General features: G+C 34.8%; 3 protein-coding genes across 3 annotated transcripts; 2 read left to right on the top strand and 1 right to left on the bottom strand.

Annotated features, from left to right (window-relative positions):
• The first annotated feature begins 715 nt into the window (after positions 1–715).
• On the top strand, positions 716–2,791 carry LOC132163603 (zinc finger (C2H2 type) family protein). The gene has a single exon (XM_059573951.2). The coding sequence runs from the start codon at positions 1,092–1,094 to the stop codon at positions 2,202–2,204; it is 1,113 nt and encodes a 370-aa protein (XP_059429934.1). The 5' UTR covers positions 716–1,091; the 3' UTR covers positions 2,205–2,791.
• A 2,250-nt stretch (positions 2,792–5,041) lies between these two features.
• Positions 5,042–10,553, top strand: LOC132163602 (GDP-mannose transporter GONST2-like). Its single transcript, XM_059573950.2, has 10 exons — positions 5,042–5,156; positions 6,275–6,480; positions 7,294–7,507; positions 7,764–7,903; positions 8,023–8,152; positions 8,730–8,828; positions 9,030–9,184; positions 9,295–9,411; positions 10,283–10,380; positions 10,475–10,553. Exons 2-10 carry the CDS (start codon positions 6,284–6,286, stop codon positions 10,516–10,518), a joined length of 1,194 nt encoding a protein of 397 aa, XP_059429933.2. The 5' UTR covers positions 5,042–5,156; positions 6,275–6,283; the 3' UTR covers positions 10,519–10,553.
• A 2,929-nt stretch (positions 10,554–13,482) lies between these two features.
• On the bottom strand, positions 13,483–15,456 carry LOC132163120 (transcription factor MYB119-like). Its single transcript, XM_059573314.2, has 3 exons — positions 15,071–15,456; positions 14,799–14,925; positions 13,483–14,187 (listed from the first exon to the last, which is right to left on the bottom strand). The coding sequence occupies exons 1-3, from the start codon at positions 15,454–15,456 to the stop codon at positions 13,483–13,485; spliced, it is 1,218 nt and encodes a 405-aa protein (XP_059429297.2).
• Between the last annotated feature and the right edge of the window lie 4,222 nt (positions 15,457–19,678).

The raw sequence follows: 19,678 nt of genomic DNA on the forward strand, positions 1-19,678 counted from the left end.
GTTATTCTTTTTCCAAAAAAATATTGCTACTTCATGTGGAGTTTTTTCATCTGACAACGAATTGATTATCCAAGTTTTGAGTTATAGAAATTTATTTAAATTAAGTATGATTCACGTAATAAATTAATATTACAAAGTACCGAATTAGTACAAATGATCCATAAAAACTTTCGAGGACAGTTTTCTCTGGCACATACATCAAGTCATGATACTTAAGAGGCCCACGTTGTTTCTTACCAGTTGAAGAAAGTCTAGAAACCAATTGTCATTATTTTATTTATGTTCTATCTAAGCGTAACTATAATAGCAGTTGTTTGCCGAAAGATGTACGAAAAAGAATTAGACAGTAAATTACGTCCAAGAATATTAGAACTACAGAATTTTTATTTCAAGAGTCGAAATTTTACACTAATACATGCCTAAATATTACAGAATTTGACATAATTTTTTTTTCAAACTGAGTTGAAAGAAGTTTTTTTTAACATTGATTATAAAAAAGACATGCATTATATTCATGTGAGAAACACATTTTTTTTTAATTATAAGAACAAAATTAAAATATATTTTATTATAAAATATATATGTTTTCCGACGCATATCATTTTTATAAACGAGATACTAATTTGAAGAAAACCTGTCACTAAGAAACAATGATGAAAACAATGTTTTGATCTCAATCAAAGAAGAGCCAAGGAAGAGGAGGGAATGACAGAGCGTTAATTTCGGTAAAAGGTGATATTAACTGACCCCTACGATACAAGAGACGAATAAAACGCAAACTGGATTAATTTTCTCGTCTCTCAGGTGGGACGAGAATTTATGATCTGTATAATTTACACACACAAACACAGAAGAGATGCCAGGAAGAAGATGCGTTACACCCACTCTTAGCTTTATTCTTCCAAAGCCCCCACCCACGTCACCTTTTCCAATTCCTTTCTTTCCTTTCCCTCACCTTTCTTCTACCTTCACCTCTCTCCTTCCATCATTCACCTCACACCCTCTCCCTCTCTGCCCTCTCTCTCTCTCTCTCTCTCTCTCTCTCTCTCTCTATGGCCTGAGCTAGAGCTCAAGCTCAAGCTCCTAGAGCAATGGCAAAAGTTGCGACATTGTTCAACAAGTTCTTTTCTATCTTCATCCTCCTCCTCCACCTCGGTTGCTTCATTTTAACCACCACAAAAGACCACCGACCTTCGAAGAAACGCAGAGGTTCTCGCCTTTCTCGGCCGTCTCCTTCATTCAAAACCACCAAAGCTCTCTCCTCCTCTTGGTCTTTCTTCAAACGTATCTTCTCCTCCAATCCCTGCCAAACAAGCAGCTCCACCCAAACCCACCCAACCACTCCCACCACCACCGTCTCCTCCGCCAGATCATCCCAGCACTCCATCGCCCCCATCTTCATCCCCCCCGAGAAACAATCTGGGTCTTGCTTAGAATCCGATATCTCCGCCGATAACCCCTTCTTTCCTCTCCGAAACGATATCTTCCCCTGCACGGCCTGCGGCGAAATCTTCCCTAAACCCCAGCTCCTGGAACAGCACCAGGCAATCGTTCACGCTCTCTCGGAGCTTTTCGATGGCGATTCGAGCAAGAACATCGTCCGTATCATATTCAAAACCGGCTGGACCGACATCCAGAAGACCCCGAAAATTCATCGGATTTTGAAGATCCATAACTGCCCCAAGATACTTACGAGGTTCGAGGAGTACAGAGAGTCGGTGAAAGCTAAAGCTGCGCGAAACGGCGCCGTTCGGAAACGAAACGAGAGGTGTATAGCCGATGGTAATGAGCTCCTGAGATTCCACTGCTCGACGTTTCTCTGTGATTTGGGGTACGATGGGAATTCCAGCATATGTAGCCAGCAGTATTGCAGTGTGTGTGGGATTATCAAGTCCGGCTTCTCACCCAAGTTGGACGGAATTTCCACGCTGTCGACCAGCTGGAGGGCACACGTGGCGATTCCAGAGGAGATCGAGGAGGAGTTCAGGTTCATGAACGTGAAGCGGGCCATGCTGGTTTGCCGGGTCGTGGCGGGCCGGATCGGGTGTGAGTCGGATGTGGACGTGGACAAGGAGGATGGCGGGTTTGACTCGGTCGTCGGGAGGGGCGGGAGTGGGGCCCACACGAGAGTGGACGAGGAGGAGCTGTTGGTGTTTAATCCAAGGGCTGTGCTTCCTTGCTTTGTGATTGTGTACACTGTGTGAGTATGATCCTGCGGTCGTTTTCTCAGTCGTGGAATGTTATTTGTGATGTGTGGTGCTGATTGTGTATTATGCTTCTCATAGGTTTCGATTTGTCTGTGACCCAGAAATGGGGTCACAGTAGGTGTAGGGTGTCAGTCCCACGTGATAAACCTTATGCCCTATTGACCACTTCGGCAGTGGCTTGGCTTCCTCTCATATGTTAGGATAATTGTTATTTAGAGGTTGTGATATTTATCATTATCCCACTTGGACAAAAATGATCTCTATTTCTCTTCTAAAGGTAGATGAGTAATTTTATGGTCAAGATTTGATGTTGTCGTATTTAACAGTGTACATTATTAAAACAGTAAAAATAATGTTGCAGTCTTGGATAGCACTGATTTTGAGTCGATTGTTAGATAACTTATTGTAATATAGTTCTAAATATGTTGCCTCCTCAATGGAATCTAACTTGGCGAAAGAAAATGCCAATTGTGTGTGGGGAAACAAGTTTTGTTTTGTTCTCTTCATGGGATTTTCTTGTAGGGATTCTAGATTTATTGTGATGTGCCTTTCTTTTTTTATTTTTTATGGAGCTACACAGTTGTTTATGTTGCTTGCAAATAATGTAATTCATATTTGAGAAATGCTATATACTACATCAGATGTCGGTCCAATGGTATCAGTATTCTTTATGTTTTCTAAAAATGTTTGAATAATACAAATGTTACTACAATTTCTTTATAAATTATTGTGAGAACATTAAAGGGAAGTGCCTAGATTTTGATAAACAATCCCCACCATATAAAGCTTGTTCCTCGAATATCTCAAATTTCCTTTTTACACCTTTAATTTGATGAATGATAGAATTACCTTTACCCCTCAAATTGATATACCATGAATCTCAACAAATTTCATACCTACGGTGTTTGATTGGTTTGATGAGAGTTTGAGGCGTCCGTGGCCATGGTGGTGTCGGTGCTGGTGGCTGCTCACATGGCTCACTTGCCTTTTTAGTAAATTTCTTTGAACCCAATTTGACTTTAGACAAAGAACTACATAATATCATATTCATGTAAATAAATAAATAAAATAATATCATATTAATGGAAAAAATATTGGCCCACTCAGCCTTTGTTTTCTGGATAGGGTCTCTAATGTGTCCAACCCATTCATTTTAGTGGGCCAATATTACTAAATTTGGGGCTTCTCCAAGATGCAGGTTGAGCTTTGAGCTATGGGCTTGCTTAAGATTGTATTCGTTTGAATCGAGTTGTATTAACTTTCCATTTACTATTTCCATGACAAGGGTTTTTTTTTTTTTTTTTTTCAAATTAGATGGGAGGAAATTTATCTAATTCGGCTTATTAAACTGACACATATCATTATAGCGTGTAATTATCAAGTGCAAAAGAAAATAATAATAATAAGGAAAAAATGACAAAGTTTTCCTTCAAACTAAGTTGAAGGAATTTCCTTTAACCTAGTTTATAAAAAAGACATGTATCTCATAAACATGTGAGATGCACATGTTTTTTTTTTTTTTTTTTTTCATAACAGGGGCAAAATTAGAATAAATTTTATTAAAAACTCATGTGCATCTCACATGTTATTAAAAAAATAGACACATGTTAGACTAGGTTGAACGAAATTCGTTCAACCTAATTTAGAGGAAAAACTTTCTCTAAAAAAAAAATGCTCTAAAAAATCCTAAGGTATCACTTTTTTTATAAAATCGATCTCAAGGTTTAAATTTTATTAATTTACTCTTTAAGGCTAGAGTTGTTATCAAATAGGTCATTGCGTTATCAATTTCTAACAATGTTGTCATCTTATACTCAATCAGAAGGCAACACGCGTCCATTTTAATAATAAAAAATAAAAAATAATAATTAGAAATATAAAAACATAAAAATAAAGTTATAAATATAAAAAAAAAAAAAAAAAAAATAGGGGATAGGGTGGTTCCAACCACCCCCTACGCTTTTTAAAATTTATATATATATATATATATACTCCCTAAGATTATAAGTATTATCTAATAAATCTTTTCATTCACTTTCGGTTAAATTTTAAGGATATTGTCATGTCTATATATATATATATATATATATATATATATATTAATGTCTTTATTATTATTTTTATTAAATGAGACACAGGTTGACATGTTGCCTTCTAATTGGATGCGACATGACAATATCCTTAAAATTTAACCGAAAGTGAATGAAAAGATTTATTAGATAATACTTATAATCTTAGGGAGTAAATTGATAAAATTCCTAGCAATTTTTTTCCTAATAATAATTGATTGATTAGAAGGAAAGTGAGTTGAGCATGCTTAAAGTTGATCCAATGGACAATTAACCAAAACAAATTGGAGGGCCCAGATACCGTTTTCACTCTTTTTAAGTTTAATCTTAAAAACTGCTAAAACATGGCCCACCCAACCCATATTTTTCGCGCAAAAAAGGCTCGGTACTGAAAACCTGCATGCATCGAACCCCCAACTTTGCTGCTCATCACAGACTCCTCCAGCCCTGCGTATCCCAAGAAACAAAGCCCCTGGAGAACACACACGCACAGCTCAGCTCGCTTTCTCCGCTCCCTTGTTCTCGAAGTGAGAGACGCACGCACGATGGCTCTGGCTCATTCGAAGAAAAAGAAAAAAACAAAGAAGAAATTGTTTGACTTTGGAAGCTTTGGAAATTGTTCGTTTTTTTTTTTGGAGGATCGTCCTCCTCCTCCTCCTCCCTCGCCGGGAATCTCGGCCCCTCCGATCCTTTTATTTCTGATCCACGTGAACCTTTTCTTCTTTTCCCTCCTTCCCTTTGCGTGCTCTTCAAAAAGGGTCTCGCAGTTGCATCTCTACAGCCATGGTTTTCTGCTTCACAAGCCCTCTAGCTCGCCACTTCTTTGTATAAATAATTCTTCAGCTGTTGTGATTTTTCCAAACTGAAACGACCTCGTAAGGTACGAATCTTGATGGGAATTCTCCTATTTTAGTTTTTACGAGCTTAGCTCCAGTTTATGATTTTTTTTTTTTCACTTCATTTTCTTCTTCCTTAATTAATTTGTTCTTGAATTTCTGTTCCTAGGAACTCTTTAGGCGTGGGGAAATTTGTTCTGACATTCACGTTAACTGAAATTGTTTTGTTCATTCTGAGTTCTGGTTATGTTCTCTGCAGCTTTCCACTTAATTTTCGTAATGAATACAAATTATTACATTGAGCTGTTAAAGAAATTCAAACATATATCACACTGAGATTTGAGAACATACTTCAAGTTCCCACTTTGTGCTGAGGAATCTGAGGCTGGTCTGAAGGAAAAAAAAAAAAAGAAGTAAAAAAGAGGTTTATTATTTATTTATCAAGATTCAAAATTCAAACATTGAGTATGCTTACTGCTTAGGCTCATGGAATGTGCCAGAGAAATTTACAAATTTTTAATTTCGAGTAAGAAAAGTGTATGCGTCTTGGATGAAGATGGTTAATTCACAGCAATTTATTAGGCGTTGGAAAGTATTGGTGTGGTAGTTTGTCAGTTGTGTTTGATGCTCAGCGGTTTTACATTAAGAGCATATTTGAAATTGTGTTTGAGAAATAGAGTTTTTAAGTTAAAATTTTTTTTTTTTTTGGCAAAAGCTTCATTTTTAAGCTTCTGCCAAAAGTGCATTTAGGTCATTTTTGAACTTTTTAAACCATTAAAAACGCTTTTAATTTTTTATTCAAATGAATTTTTTGACTACTAAACACATTTTTAGGTTCTTCCAACGCACATTTAAACAGACCCTTAGTGTAATACCTCTTATTTGAGCTGTTTATTTCAAATGAATGGTCCAAATCGTGATAACAAATAAAAAGAAGAAAAAAAAGGGTGTGTTGTAGTGCAAGGGGAGTGGCCAAACTAAATCCTATGGGCAAAGGGGTGGCCGGCTGCCAGCCCCTTCTTTCTTTTTATTTGTTGTCATGATTTGAGCCGTTACACCGTGTATTGCACCGGCTTTCAATCCGTTTAAAACGGTAACAATAGTTTTGAATTCAAATCAGTCTCCTTCATTTAAGAAGTTCATTTTGTTTTCCCATTTCCAGGTTTGTGACATGTCAGCCGAAATCAGGTTAGATGTGGTTAATAGCCATGACATTGAGGAATCCGAGTTAAGCTCTATAAATGGAGAAGTGACATTGAATGATAGGGTTAATGCAACATATAAAGTTTTCAACGATATCCGTAAGCAAGGAAATGGATCAATTACCAATATTGTGACAAATGCAGAGCGTAGAGCTTTCACTGACAGGTAGAGTGAGTTATAATCTTTTTGCTCTATTTGTATCATGCAGATTTTCGCTATGTACATATTTCTTTTCCTTTCCCCACTTCCAATTTCACTATATTACTTTGTATTTACCTTACTATTTATCATATACTTCTAGAGAGATGCTTTCTTTCTTTATACTTGAGGCTTTAAGACTTGAAGTTTCTGGGACATGAAAATGATGGCGTAGGATAGGGAAATTTCTTTGTAAACATTATTTCCTGCTTGATTTGATTTTCGGTATACTAAGATCAACTTTGTCATTTTGTGATATACTTTTGGGAGTGTTGCTAGGAGTACTACAACTCTTTGCTACAAACCCTTTACAAATTGATGTGGTAGTCCATCTGACACTTACCATGTCTGCCACAATTAAATGCTGATGTGTCAGTTAATGTAGCACTTCCATTTTAGCCACTAAACAATTTAATTTGATTATGGCTGACATGAAAAGCAGCAATTAAGTAGCTAAACTGTTAGGCTAGTCTGTAAGGAATTATAATAAAAATTGTAGTTCCTCAAACATTTTTTTTACTTTTAGTCCTATTTCTTCTAAAATTGAATGCCTCATTACCACTTCACAAGAATTTTTCTTTTGCCCATTGGTCACAATGATACAAAGTAGAACTAGCTAATCTTTTGACTCTGAATTGTTCTGTAATTTGTTTGTTATACAACTATCTGAAAAGAGTTTTTCTTGGGGAAGCAAAATTTTGAAGATTTGAGTTCATGGTCAGTGTGGGGCATTTTACTGATGGCAAAAAATGATGGGTCAAACTTTTACTTCCTGAGCAGGTTTTCTAGAGGGAAACGAGCTGCAGTTGATAATAGTGTCATTCTTCCAGTTGTGGATGATGAAAATCGCGAACATGGATCAGGAAAAAAAGCTGCTGGGCCTCTTTTTTCTGGGACAGCTTATTGCATATCCTCTTGCAGCATGATATTGCTAAACAAAGTTGTTCTATCAAGCTATAATTTCAATGCAGGAGTATCACTAATGTTTTATCAAGTATGTTACTTAAACTGATAGATATTGGTACAATTAATCATTTAATCAATACTTTAACAAGGTGGAGTATGAAGAATTGTCTAATGTTTCCTACAGGCAATGTTTTCTCTCCATTGAACATATGCAGCCTGTTTGTACTAGTTGAACATATGCGGCCTGTTTTTTTTTTTTTTTTTTTTTTTCTTCCTTTGTGTTATTAAAAGTTCATATAAGCATGATGAAAACTAATATCCTTTTTTCATGTAATTTTAAACAGAACCTCATCAGTTCTCTAGTTGTTGTGGTATTGGGCCTCTGTCGAGTTGTTTCTGTGGAAAAGCTTAACTGGAAGCTGATTAGGGTCTGGATCCCTGTCAATTTAATATTCATTGGAATGCTTCTATCTGGCATGTATAGGTAGGCTATGAACTGCACTTGTTTGGTGCTCCTAATCCTATTATGAGCAACTGTTTGATTAATATTCTGTCTAACATTCATGTTTGATTAATATTTTCTGGTGCACATTTTCTTTTCAGTTTGAAGTACATAAATATAGCAATGGTGACAATTCTGAAGAACATGACAAATATTTTAACAGCAATTGGAGAACTATATATATTTCGGAAAACTCAGAATCAAAAAGTGTGGACTGCAATGTTTTTAATGGTAAATGCCATTCTCCCTCCAACCTGTTCAGCACAATTCCTCAATCTCTTTGCTGGTGATGATGACTAGTTGCAGTAAAGATATACCTATCTATTCTAGTTAAATGAAACGCTGGAGTGATTTTATAGTTCTTGGGATTATTTTCACATTGTTTTTGTAGCAGAAAAGCACTTTGGTACAAATGACTGTTATTGGAATCTAATTTTATGAAAAGAAAACTTTCTGGTTTAATCTATTTACACTTTGAAACATATTGGAAGAGTTGGTTTCACCCAAATCTTAATTTTGGACAACTTGGTATCTTACTTCCCTAATTTGATGTCAATACTTGTCTAAGCTCTATAAGTTCTTGGGTCCCTTTATATGCATTTGGAAAGAGATATCAGCTTAGTATTGCATTTTCCCTAAAAGTCAAAGAAATAAAATTGCCCGTACTTTGATTGATTAATCTATAAATCATGTTATTTCTTCCAATCTAATATGTTTTTGGTTTTTGTTTCTCTTAGAAATATGTAGTTCTTCCTTTTCTAGAACAAGAAAAAGAGTCTCAGGTGGTTTGTATCTCTGTGCATTGCAGATTATCTCTGCTGTCACTGGTGGAATCACGGATCTCTCCTTTGATGCAGTGGGTTATGCATGGCAGATTCTGAATTGCGTTCTAACAGCAAGCTACTCTGTATGTAGTTTTTAGGTGCAAATATATTGTTTACATATTCTTGCCTTCTTTCCCTTAAACAGCAGTGAGATTAGTGTTTGCTTTTGAGATCTATAATCTTGAGCTTTGGACCATGGGAACTATGATTGTTGGTGAAGATCTCTCTATCATTCTAGAATTCTGCAGAATTAGTAAGCAAAAATTGCCCTTTGTGATATATAGCTCACCCTGCGGCGTGTCATGGATGAAGCAAAAAAGTCAACAAGATCTGGATCACTTAATGAAGTTTCAATGGTGTTGCTGAATAATTTATTATCTCTACCTTTTGCGATCTTCTTGATTATACTGCTTGGTGAATGGGAATATGTAATTAATGTGTAAGCTATGTCTTTTAACTATTAAACTGGACACCACTTTCAGGCTTTACTTCCATGCAAGGAGCTATATTTTACGTGTTTCACTGTTTCTTTTTGGTTGTGATTTCCAGGGATGTAACTAAATTGCCAATGTTTTGGGTTGTTGCCACGGCCAGTGGATTCCTTGGACTTGCCATTAGCTTCACTTCTATGTGGTTCTTACATCAAACTGGCCCGACCACTTACAGGTGATTTTAAACAATATTTTAGTATTATATTGTGTTATTAGATTACTCTGATTCTATTTGTCACGACTTAAGGAAAGCGCTAAATACATCTGCGTTATCATTTCAAAATGACTAGTTAAAGTACATTTAGAGCTCCTTAAAATTACCTAGTGTTAGAACATTTTTTGGTCTAACAATCTCCGATTGGTGAGATCTGCACTTTTTTGCGTTCTTCGAGGCATCTTTCATGCTCCTGTAAGACAATAACCAATTAAGAGAACTCGCAGGTGGTGCCGGTGGGTCTTACTCCGATGTCTAAGTTAGTTCATTTGAGAAAAATCTGTCCAATATCCAATAATTGAGTCTAGGGTTTATACCTGGTATAAGGGCCTATTTATAGGTTAGGATTAGGTCTTTTACTTCCACTTGCTCTAGAAGTGCTGAGAGTTGTAGCCCATTATTCTTCTGGTAGGCTGATATTGGTCTTGAGATCCATGATGTATCAAGTGGACTAATAAAGTGGAATTATTTCCAACACCTAGTAATAAATCAACGTGGGACTAATTGCTTATTATAGGTGTCTAAATATCCGGGGCAAACTTTTGTTCTGTTCAATCTTTTGTCTAAATACTTGTTACCATGGACAGAACTAGCTTATGGTTTGGGGGCTTCAACCCCACAAAAATAAAATTAAAAAAAAAAAAAAAAAAAAAAAAAAAAATCCTTAAAATTATATGTTTTTTATGACATAAACTCTCAAAAATTAATTTCCTTTCCCTCCAAATTTTTGTTTTTAGTTTTGCTCCCAAACTAAAATTTAAGGTTTCGCCCCGGCATGTTATGCTGTTTTTTGACACATATTTATCATTGACATTGTGCTTCTGTTTTACAGTTTGGTGGGTTCCTTAAACAAGATTCCTATCTCCATTGCTGGTTTAGTGGTCTTCAAGGTTCCTCTTAGTGTATCAAATCTCTTCAGTATACTGTTTGGTAATTACAAAATCTACTGCAAATATCATGACAACTTTAATTAATGTATTAATTACTTATTCTAAAGATCATGTCAATAACACACCTCTTTCAGGTCTATTTGCTGGAGTATTCTTTGCCAGGGCCAAATTGTCCTGACCATCAAACTTCATTGGAAACGAAAAGCATCCTAGAGGCTCTGTTCAAATGGCTTCTGCCTGATCATATGAGAAAGGAATGTGTCAAATAATGATTGAACTTCTGACTGCAGAAATTATTTTCCAGCAAAGAAGTGAAAGCAAGGATTTGACAATGGCAGCTGCTTTTACACAGTTTCAAGAATTTGAATGGGCAAAGAGATTCATAAATCATAAGTAAAGAAAGAATGTAATTAGTATATTCTTAACAGGTTTTATTTCTTCAAAAAAAAAATATATATATATATATATATTAGAATTTAGACATAAAAATTGGCATACTGAAAATTAATCATCTTCACGTTGATTTGGCATGTATTAATTTTGGGAAAGAATTTTGTCAACGATACATAGTAATAATATTCTTTGACTCAGATAATTTGAGTTCTTGTTTCAAAACAGTCATTAGATTTAATTTGTAGAAATCTAATGAGAGACAAAACTCATTAGAAATGCTATGAGTCAATATTTTTTTTTCATATTTGGCCCATCTCATCTTACAAATTAATCATTAGATTTATAAACTTATGTAAACCCCACAAGTCTAACGGTTTATCTATCGAATTTATTGGAGAATATGGGTCAAATATACAGAACTTATTTTTAGAGACATGCTATTTAGTATTTTTTTCATCCTTCTTCCATCCTCTCTTTTTGAAAATCAACCATCGACTCTGTAAGTGGGACTTACAGAGTCGATGGTTGATTTTCAAAAGATGAGGATGGAGAAGAATGGGAGAATACTAAATAATATCTCTAAATTTTAACCTGGTCTATTAAACTAATATAAGTTTTTAGAACACGTGATTCTCATAAACATTTTTAATAAAGCACGTGATTCTTATGTCATATGTATTTTAAAAATATGCACGTTACATACTTTAAGGATAGATATCAATTTAGTAGTGAGGTTTGAGGAATTTTCTCTACCACCCTAGATTGGGGATAAACTTTATTTTTTTTTATTTTTTATTTTTTTGAATCAATGGTGTCGTTGATTGATAATTTCTTACTAAATATCAACCCTACTACTTTTCACATGAAAAGAAAAATGTTTTCTTGTGTTTTAAAGTCGTAATTTCTATTTATGTTTTTCCAATTATATAATTTATATTAGAATTGTAACTGAAAATAGCACCATAAACAATAATAAAAATGCTATTTAAAAGTAGTAACCACGACATTGAAACCGTTACTTTTTCAAAATATGAAGAAACTATCCGAAGTGCTGCAAACGTGTTTGTGTTGTAGTGCATGTATTCTTAACTATCGGATTATTATTATTATTATTATTATTTTATGAAAAGTATCGGATTATTTTTCAATTACTTAACACTACAACTTGAAAAGAGTAATGCTACAAACCACACTTTTATTTTACATGCAACGTATAATCACGTGGACATTGTAGGGCCAGTCTATCCTTTAGACAAAAAAAAACCAAAGGCGCTAGTTGGCATTACATGCAATAGAGTGACCCGAGTGGGTGTTTTAAATGGCTAACATGTTATTAAAAAAAAAAAGACATGTTTCTTACATGCCAAAAAAACTCGTTACCTTTTAAAAACTCGATTGAAAAAAGAACTAAAAAAAAGAAAAGAAAAAGAAAATCTAACCCAATTTGTAAAAAATCGTAGATGTAGTGCACATCCACAATATTGTTGGTGCCATTGTAGTATAGATTTTTATCATGGCAGACACTAATTTTCCAACGCAAAATACTATTATTTAGCTATTTAATTTTAAATATATGTAGTGCATCTCATAAGAAAAAGTTTCATGAAATAGTTCTAGGTTGCTAAGTTAAAAAATGCATGTTGACGCTATTTTTTTTTAAACCATTCAATCATTTCATATATCATTGATGAATACTTTGAATAATACGTACGTTCAGCTATTACAATATCAAAAGCACATTGAAGAGTTTCTTCTATATGAATAAGTTCTTCCATAATTGTGAGAGAACTCTTTGCAAGTCTATGAGCTGCTTCGTTTACTTCTCGTCGAACATGAGAGACTCTACTTTGTATAAGAGATTGCAACACAATTCAAGCATCGTTAATTACTTAGCCATGACGACACCAATTTTGCCCCTCTTTTCGTAAAGCTTGCACTACTTATAACGCATCTCCTTCCAACTCCACCTTATTCCACCCCATATCTTTAGCAAAAATAATTGCCCATAAAGCAGTATCAGATCCAGTTACAACTAGGTCAGTAATATTAAGTGGGAGAGACGTTGCTTTTATTTTTCTTCTCTTTTTTATTTATTTATTTTTTAATTTTAAAATGTTTTTCTGATAAATAAAAGGAGAAAAATATTATTTATGTTGAAAATAAAAAGACAAAAATATTGTATATGGGGTGAAATATAATAAAATTTGTTGAGACTTGAGAGCAAGTGGGTTAATCAGAAGAATTAACCTTTTTTTTTTTTCAATTAAAAACATGCTAATGATTGGCAATTACACTTGGAATTTACCAAAAAAAAAAAAGAAAAAAAAAATTAGAGCAAACCCCGTAAGATTTATAAGAAGATATATTCTATATATATCCATTTCAGAGCAATGATCAGTTCTATCGTGTTGACCGAACACTCTGGTCGACAACATTTCAAGAATCAAAAGCCGTTGAAAAAGCAAAGAAAAAGACAGTAACAGAAAAAGAAAAGAAAGCGAGGAATTCCCAGGAAAATAATGATTGCAATCCAGCTACAAAACAAAAACATTAACAAAAAAAAAAAAAAAAAAAGGGCCCAGAAACGCTCATCAGCGTCCTGGAACATACTCTAACAGCTTCACCTTTTCAAGTGTCAGTAAACTCCTACCCCAACAGTTATAATCCCAAATCTCACATTTATGATCACAACTGCAGGGAGAGATTGTTCTTCAAATTCTCTTCTATAACAACAATTAAAACCAACCCACTAAGCTACAAAGAAGCTGCTGTAATTGCTTCCCTGAGAGAACTGAGAATTTGATGAAGAGACCAGCTCTATCAAATCCATCTCTTTCTTTGCACTGGTGGAGCTGTAAGCTTCATCTGAAAGCTGCAACTCCATGTTCATGGCCTCGTCGTAGCCGTAATCATTGGCGGCAGTGCCACCATTGAGCAGGTAAGAGAGGTAGAGGTCAGAATACAGATGGGTCTCTTTTGTTTGGAGATTATTAACATCACTGAGCAGCTGGTGGTCACCATTAATGTTTTGATTGATGTAATTGTCGTCGTTATGATCAAGATGCGGTTGGGTTGCAAAGAAGTTTTGCATGAAGAGGAGTTCATCATCATATGTTTGAGAAATGTTGAATGTGGGAGAATCAATAAGCTCTTCGGAGAGAGTGGAAGTACTGGTGGTGGCGGTGGCAGTGGCGGCTGCGGCGGCGGTGGTATCCGTGAGCGTTTTGCTTCGGATGTAATCTTGAAGAACAGAAGACTGGGGCTTTCCCTTTTGGCGATCTGTCTGCTTGTTCTTTCTCCTTGAATTCTGCCTTCTTTTCGTGGCATTCCAATGATTCTTTATTGCGTTTTCTGTTCTTCCTGGAATGCACTTTGCGATCTCCGCCCATCGGTTCCCTACTTTTGCATGAGCTTCAACCAACACCCTCTCCTCCTCTTCACTCCAGCTATCCTTCTGAAACCAACATGATTAGTTTGTAAAATCTATGAGAAACCCATTAATGTCGCACAAAGGCGTCAACTTTTAGAAACGCTATGGATTCAAATCCATCATTGGATTCCTAGGTTTATATGGGGGGTCCTACATATTCGATAAATAATATGTTTGAAGAATGAAGCCTAGAATTTCTCTATCTGCATGATAAAAAACAAGAGATGAACAATTTTTGGAAGGAGAAGATATGGTGTCAAAGATCTAATTAAGATTTAATTGCATGGTGTATATATATATATATATATATATATATATGTCGAATCTAAAGCTTTCTTTTCCGAATGAGTTAATTATTATTTCCTTGGCATGGATCACAAAGAAGGATCTAAAGAGATCATAATCAAATAGATCTTTTACATAGATTCTAAAGGATCTATGCATGATTGCAACACAAACACAACGAAATCTATATATGATTAATTTTTTTTCATGTCGAACTAATGGTTTAATTAGTTATATCAAATCTGAGAATCTAACAAAAATTTTCAGTTCTTAGATACACCCATAAAAGGCCTAGAGTTCCAAACATCTTCAAAATGAAGATATAAAGTAATTAAACAAAGTGAGAAAACCTTAATATCTGGGCGTAAGTGATTATGCCATCTCTCCCGACACTGCTTGCCAGCTCTTCCAACCAACTTCACAGCAATCTGTGCCCATTTCTTCTCTCCATATTGCTTCACCAACTTTATCAGTGTCCTTCAAGCCATGAAAAAGAAAACCCTAAAATATTTCCGTATAAACAAACAAGAAACAATAATATAATGAAAAAAGAAAAGAAAAGAAAAGAAAAAGAAGAAGAAGAAGAAGAAGATATCAAAAGGCTTTTATAAATTTATTTCACCTGTCCTCCTCATCTGTCCATTGCCCCTTGATCAAAGCTTCAGACGAGGCTTTTCTAGCTTTCTTTGCTGTACTTTTAGAATTCTTCCCAACAACTTTCACTTCTTCTTTGAAACCCATATTAGGGTTTCTCTCATGCATCCAATTCAGAGGCTCCCCATGATCCACAAAAAACCCGTCAACAATTGCACCGGTGAAAGGAGGAAAGCTGCAGAAGCCGTTGTCAGAAACAAGCACTTGTTTGTTCTTTGCATTGTTCTGAGAGAAATGGCTCTGCCCGTACAAGAACCTATCTATGGCTGTTAATGGCGGACATGGACGGTATATGGAAGGGTTATTCTGGGAATTTTCATTCCCGAAAACACCTCTCCCACCACCTTCTTCCATAAGAGGAGCTTGAAAATACCCAGAAGAGAGAGGGGCTTGATTTTTGGGAAACTTTTTATGGGTTCTTTTTTTTGCTAAGCTTGTGAGACAACCCCCATGACTGGAGCTGGACAAAGAAGCTTATACCAAGCCTTGTAATTAGCCACATGGCATGATAGCCGTTGATCATGGGGCACATCCAACGGCTGAAAATCGGACATGGGTGTAACTCCTGAGCTTCCTCTCTCAGACAAAAGTAGAAAGAGTATAAGGAGAGATTAGTGGGTTCGTTATTAAACCCACAATTATTGTTAATTTAATCGCTTGTTTTTGTTAAAATGAACAAAAAATTACAAATTATTGATTATTTTGGCGCCATTATGTTGAGAAGACGAGTATGACCCTTTTTTAAGGCAATTTAGAGGGTGATTTTGATAAATCAATGGTACGATTAAAAAAAAAATGGTGGTATTAATTATTAGAGCAAAAGGAAAACGTTGGCAGCTAAGGTCATTTTTGAAAATTAATTGTGATTAATTAGGGTGAGGAAATTGGGGAGAATTGTAAGACCTTGTTTTTATTAATTAATTGCGTGCTTGGATGGCTGCTAATTGCCTGCACATGGAGGTAAATATATTATTGGCCCTTTTTCAGTTTCTTATCTCTTTGGCTAATAAAAAGCTCACTATTAATTTCACAAATGGGAAAGAGCTTGAATTTGCATGTTGATGGGTCAACATTTTAGAATTCAAAGAGATAATTTAGCTATTAGCAATGACGGTTTATTTTGGTATTTTCAAGCTTTTTTTATTTCACAATTATCTTTTACGGTGATAATGTCAATTAATCCCAGGATAAGCCCCTTGTTAAAAAATAAAAATAAAATTCAAAAGCTGATGGATACCCACGTCAGCAAGACACATAGAATTTTAAACCTCGTTCATTCATTCAAAAGAGTATCAAAGAATACAACTTTCAGCGTTTATAACATCATGAATAAATTCATAATATTCTTTCATAAATGTTTGGAGCGCCCTCTTTGCCAACATGTGTGTCACCATATTTGCCTCTCTTCTTGTATGCACCACAAGCCAAGACTAAAAATTAATGTGCAATACAATTTTTGCATCCTAAAAAACGTACCATATCTCTGCCGTAGGTGGTCTTCAATCTAAAAGGCATAAACTATCTCCAAAGCAACAACTTCCTACGTAACGTTTCGTATGCCCAAATCTCTACCAAATAATACTACTTTTCAAGCTGCATAAGCCTCCACCATTGTTGGGTCGGTGATATACCGAAATTGTAGTGATGCATAGAATTGAAGTAAGATAAAAGTATAGTTTTTAGCTTTACCGTAAAATAATTTTTCCTTTTTTGTTTTGTTTTTTTTTTTTTTTTTAAGCTTTACCCATAAAATAATTTTTCCTTTTTTGTTTTCGTTTTTAGAGAACCATGTTTAAAGTGGGTGGCAAATGGCAATTGATTTAGAGGAATCCAATACTGCACTAGACATATATAAGCTTAAAATGTCCCTTTTAAGAAAATTTGTGCTAGCCTTACACTTATTAGTAATCACTTATTGTTTACCCCGTCTAGAGAGATCAAGAGGGATAAAAAAAAAAAAAAAAAAAAAAATCCAACCTATTAATTTGAGATATATCCTTGATTTTCACATGTATTTTCTAAATGCATCTCATCTTTTAATGCTATTAAAAACGAATGTGAAAATCACATACTATAAGAACATATGTCAATTTATAATAGACTAAATCAAAGAAATATTTTCCAACCTAATTTGGATAAAAACTTTGTTTAATCAAGAATTTGTGTATATTAGTGTTACTAAGAGTACTACAGTTTTTACTACAAGTTGCTTTATACGATGACGTAGCAAACCAAAATTAGTAAAATGATTAAGAAAAAAGGTTTTGACTCGTGAATTTAACTAGTTAGTGGTTGACTTGTAGCAGACAAAAATTAGTGAAATTATTAAGAAAAAAAGTTTTGACTCATCAATTTAACTAGTTAGCAGTTGACCGGTCGAGTATACATATTTAAAAATTTCACAAATTTGAAACCATCATGTTAGTTTGTAAGGAAATTATAGTACAAGGTGTAGTACCCCTAAGCATTTTTCATGTTATTAATAGACTTTATTGATTATATAATCAAAATTTCAAAAATCCAAACCAATATCTAAGAAGATAATACTACTTCTTTGGAATTCAATTATTTCCTTGCGTATTTATAATGACCAAATTTCGTTAAAATATGCTTATGCATATTTATAATTTTGTGTGTGTGTGTATATATATATATATATATATATTCTGCGTTTTTGGATATTGGACTGGACGGGGGATCTAGAGGGCTCAAGCCCATGAAGTACTAAATTTAGTATCCGTTTACCTATTGAGCCTTGAGTCGAGCCCAACTATGTCAACGGAAACAAAATTGCGGCCCACCTACCCCTACCTTGGCTACACTTTAAAATCTGAGACTTTTCTCCCCCTCGTCAAATAATCTAAAGGTTAATTTGATTTCTTTAAAAAAAAATTAATTAATTAATTTGACAAAAATTCTGATTTTAATAAGAGCAATATTATATACTACAGTGCATCCCACCTCCAACATCAGCTAGCTAGGTTGATGTAGCCTATCAGCCATTGTTAAAATTAAAAAATAAAAAAAATTCAAGGGCTGATGAGTACTGTCACATTACCCCAATAAAATAAGAGTAGAATAAGAATGTAGTATGTACCATTACTCTGCGTTACTCTTTTAATAAATATATTTGGGTCAATATGATGCATGCAAGGACAAAACCAGGGGCTAGGGGCCGTGACCCCCTGGTTTTGAAATATTCTCATATATATATATATATACACTTAAAAATTAAATTTGGTCTCTATCAAAATTAGATTTAACCTTTCATTCATGTTTTGGCTCATGTGAAAGATCCAAATTTGATAGATTGCTCGGTCTTGTATTCCTTTAAAGATCAAAAGAAACATTAGATTATATGTTAGGGGCCACTCATCCAAAAATAAGAAAGATAATATTAGAAAAACTTTGTATTTAAGAATTCCTAGTGATCCATGTCTTGGGGCATTGAGAGAGGAAGTGGATGGAGACATGGGCAAAGGGGCGAAGCTCAATAACCACCCCCTTCCTTTCACGTGAAAAACCCGTCATTTTCTGCTTGGCCTAACCTCATGCTAGGGAGACCATGGGATCCATGTGCTTGACGGCAAGTGTTTGTCAATTCTCCATTCATTCATATTTATTAATATGTATTACCTTTTGCCTTTGAGTAGGTATTGACTCATTGAACCTGGGCTTCAAAGGAACAAAGATAAGAGTTCAGATCGGGATTCTCTATAATTGAGATGTCTTAAGTATAGTTTGAGATTTCTACCTGACATGTGGGCGTGTTCGAATTACATTGCAATTCAATTTGATCACTCTAATTATAAGGAATTCTACTTGAGGGTCATTATTAAGAGTTTGATTTAGTTTGTCTCTGTTTTATGAGTTTTGTTTTACATGCATTAATACATACATATTTCTCAACAAAAACTCTACGACTCTGTTTAATAATTGTTAGTATTTTTGAGTATTTTATGTTTTGGACTGTTTGTTAACGTCTTTGTTTTGATAAACAAAAACAAAAGAGTGAATAAAAAAAAGCTAACAAACAAAACGATAGCTATTAATCCCTATTAGGAAATGGTTACAATAAAACAAAGTACAAAAGAGGTGAGGGTCCAACAAGAAGCTCTAAATAGAAAATACAGTACGCCTCCGCGTGAGTAGACCATAAGTGAGTCAATTTGTTAGAACAGCAGCTGCAACAAGTTGGTTTCTAGTTTACATACTAGGAATCGATGCTTTTCTCAGATTCCATTGAAGCCAAACAAGGCCTTGCTTTGTTTTTTTTATTTTTCTTCTTCTTCTTGAAGAAGGATTGGGTGTGTTAAGATTGGGATATAACCCTCTTGATTAGATTGCAATAAAGGAATCAAATTATTGTAAGCAACAAGATTTCGTACTGCTTTTTCAAGCACTTGTACGACGTGACTAAAAAAGAAAGAGATATATCTTTTCAAGCTTCCTTTTTTTATCTCTCGTCGTGCACCACGCAAAGCTCTACTTTTACAGGCTGACGCCTCTCCAGTCTCCATAGTCACGAGTGCATATTGATTTGTATCCCACCACACAAAAGAGAGAGAGAGAGAGA

This window comes from Corylus avellana, chromosome 8, assembly GCF_965113065.1.
Source record: "Corylus avellana chromosome 8, dhCorAvel1.hap1.2, whole genome shotgun sequence".
Taxonomy (NCBI): domain Eukaryota; kingdom Viridiplantae; phylum Streptophyta; class Magnoliopsida; order Fagales; family Betulaceae; genus Corylus; species Corylus avellana.

Coding starts and splice junctions, on each gene's coding strand:
- LOC132163603 (XM_059573951.2), top strand. CDS start 1,092: ATGGCAAAAGTTGCGACATTGTTCAACAAGTTCTTTTCTATCTTCATC.
- LOC132163602 (XM_059573950.2), top strand. CDS start 6,284: ATGTCAGCCGAAATCAGGTTAGATGTGGTTAATAGCCATGACATTGAG. Junction 7,508..7,763: donor TATCACTAATGTTTTATCAA/GTATGTTACTTA, acceptor AATTTTAAACAG/AACCTCATCAGTTCTCTAGT. Junction 7,904..8,022: donor CTTCTATCTGGCATGTATAG/GTAGGCTATGAA, acceptor TTTTCTTTTCAG/TTTGAAGTACATAAATATAG.
- LOC132163120 (XM_059573314.2), bottom strand. CDS start 15,456: ATGGAAGAAGGTGGTGGGAGAGGTGTTTTCGGGAATGAAAATTCCCAG. Junction 14,926..15,070: donor TGGACAGATGAGGAGGACAG/GTGAAATAAATT, acceptor CATGGCTTGAAG/GACACTGATAAAGTTGGTGA. Junction 14,188..14,798: donor ACTTACGCCCAGATATTAAG/GTTTTCTCACTT, acceptor TGTTGGTTTCAG/AAGGATAGCTGGAGTGAAGA.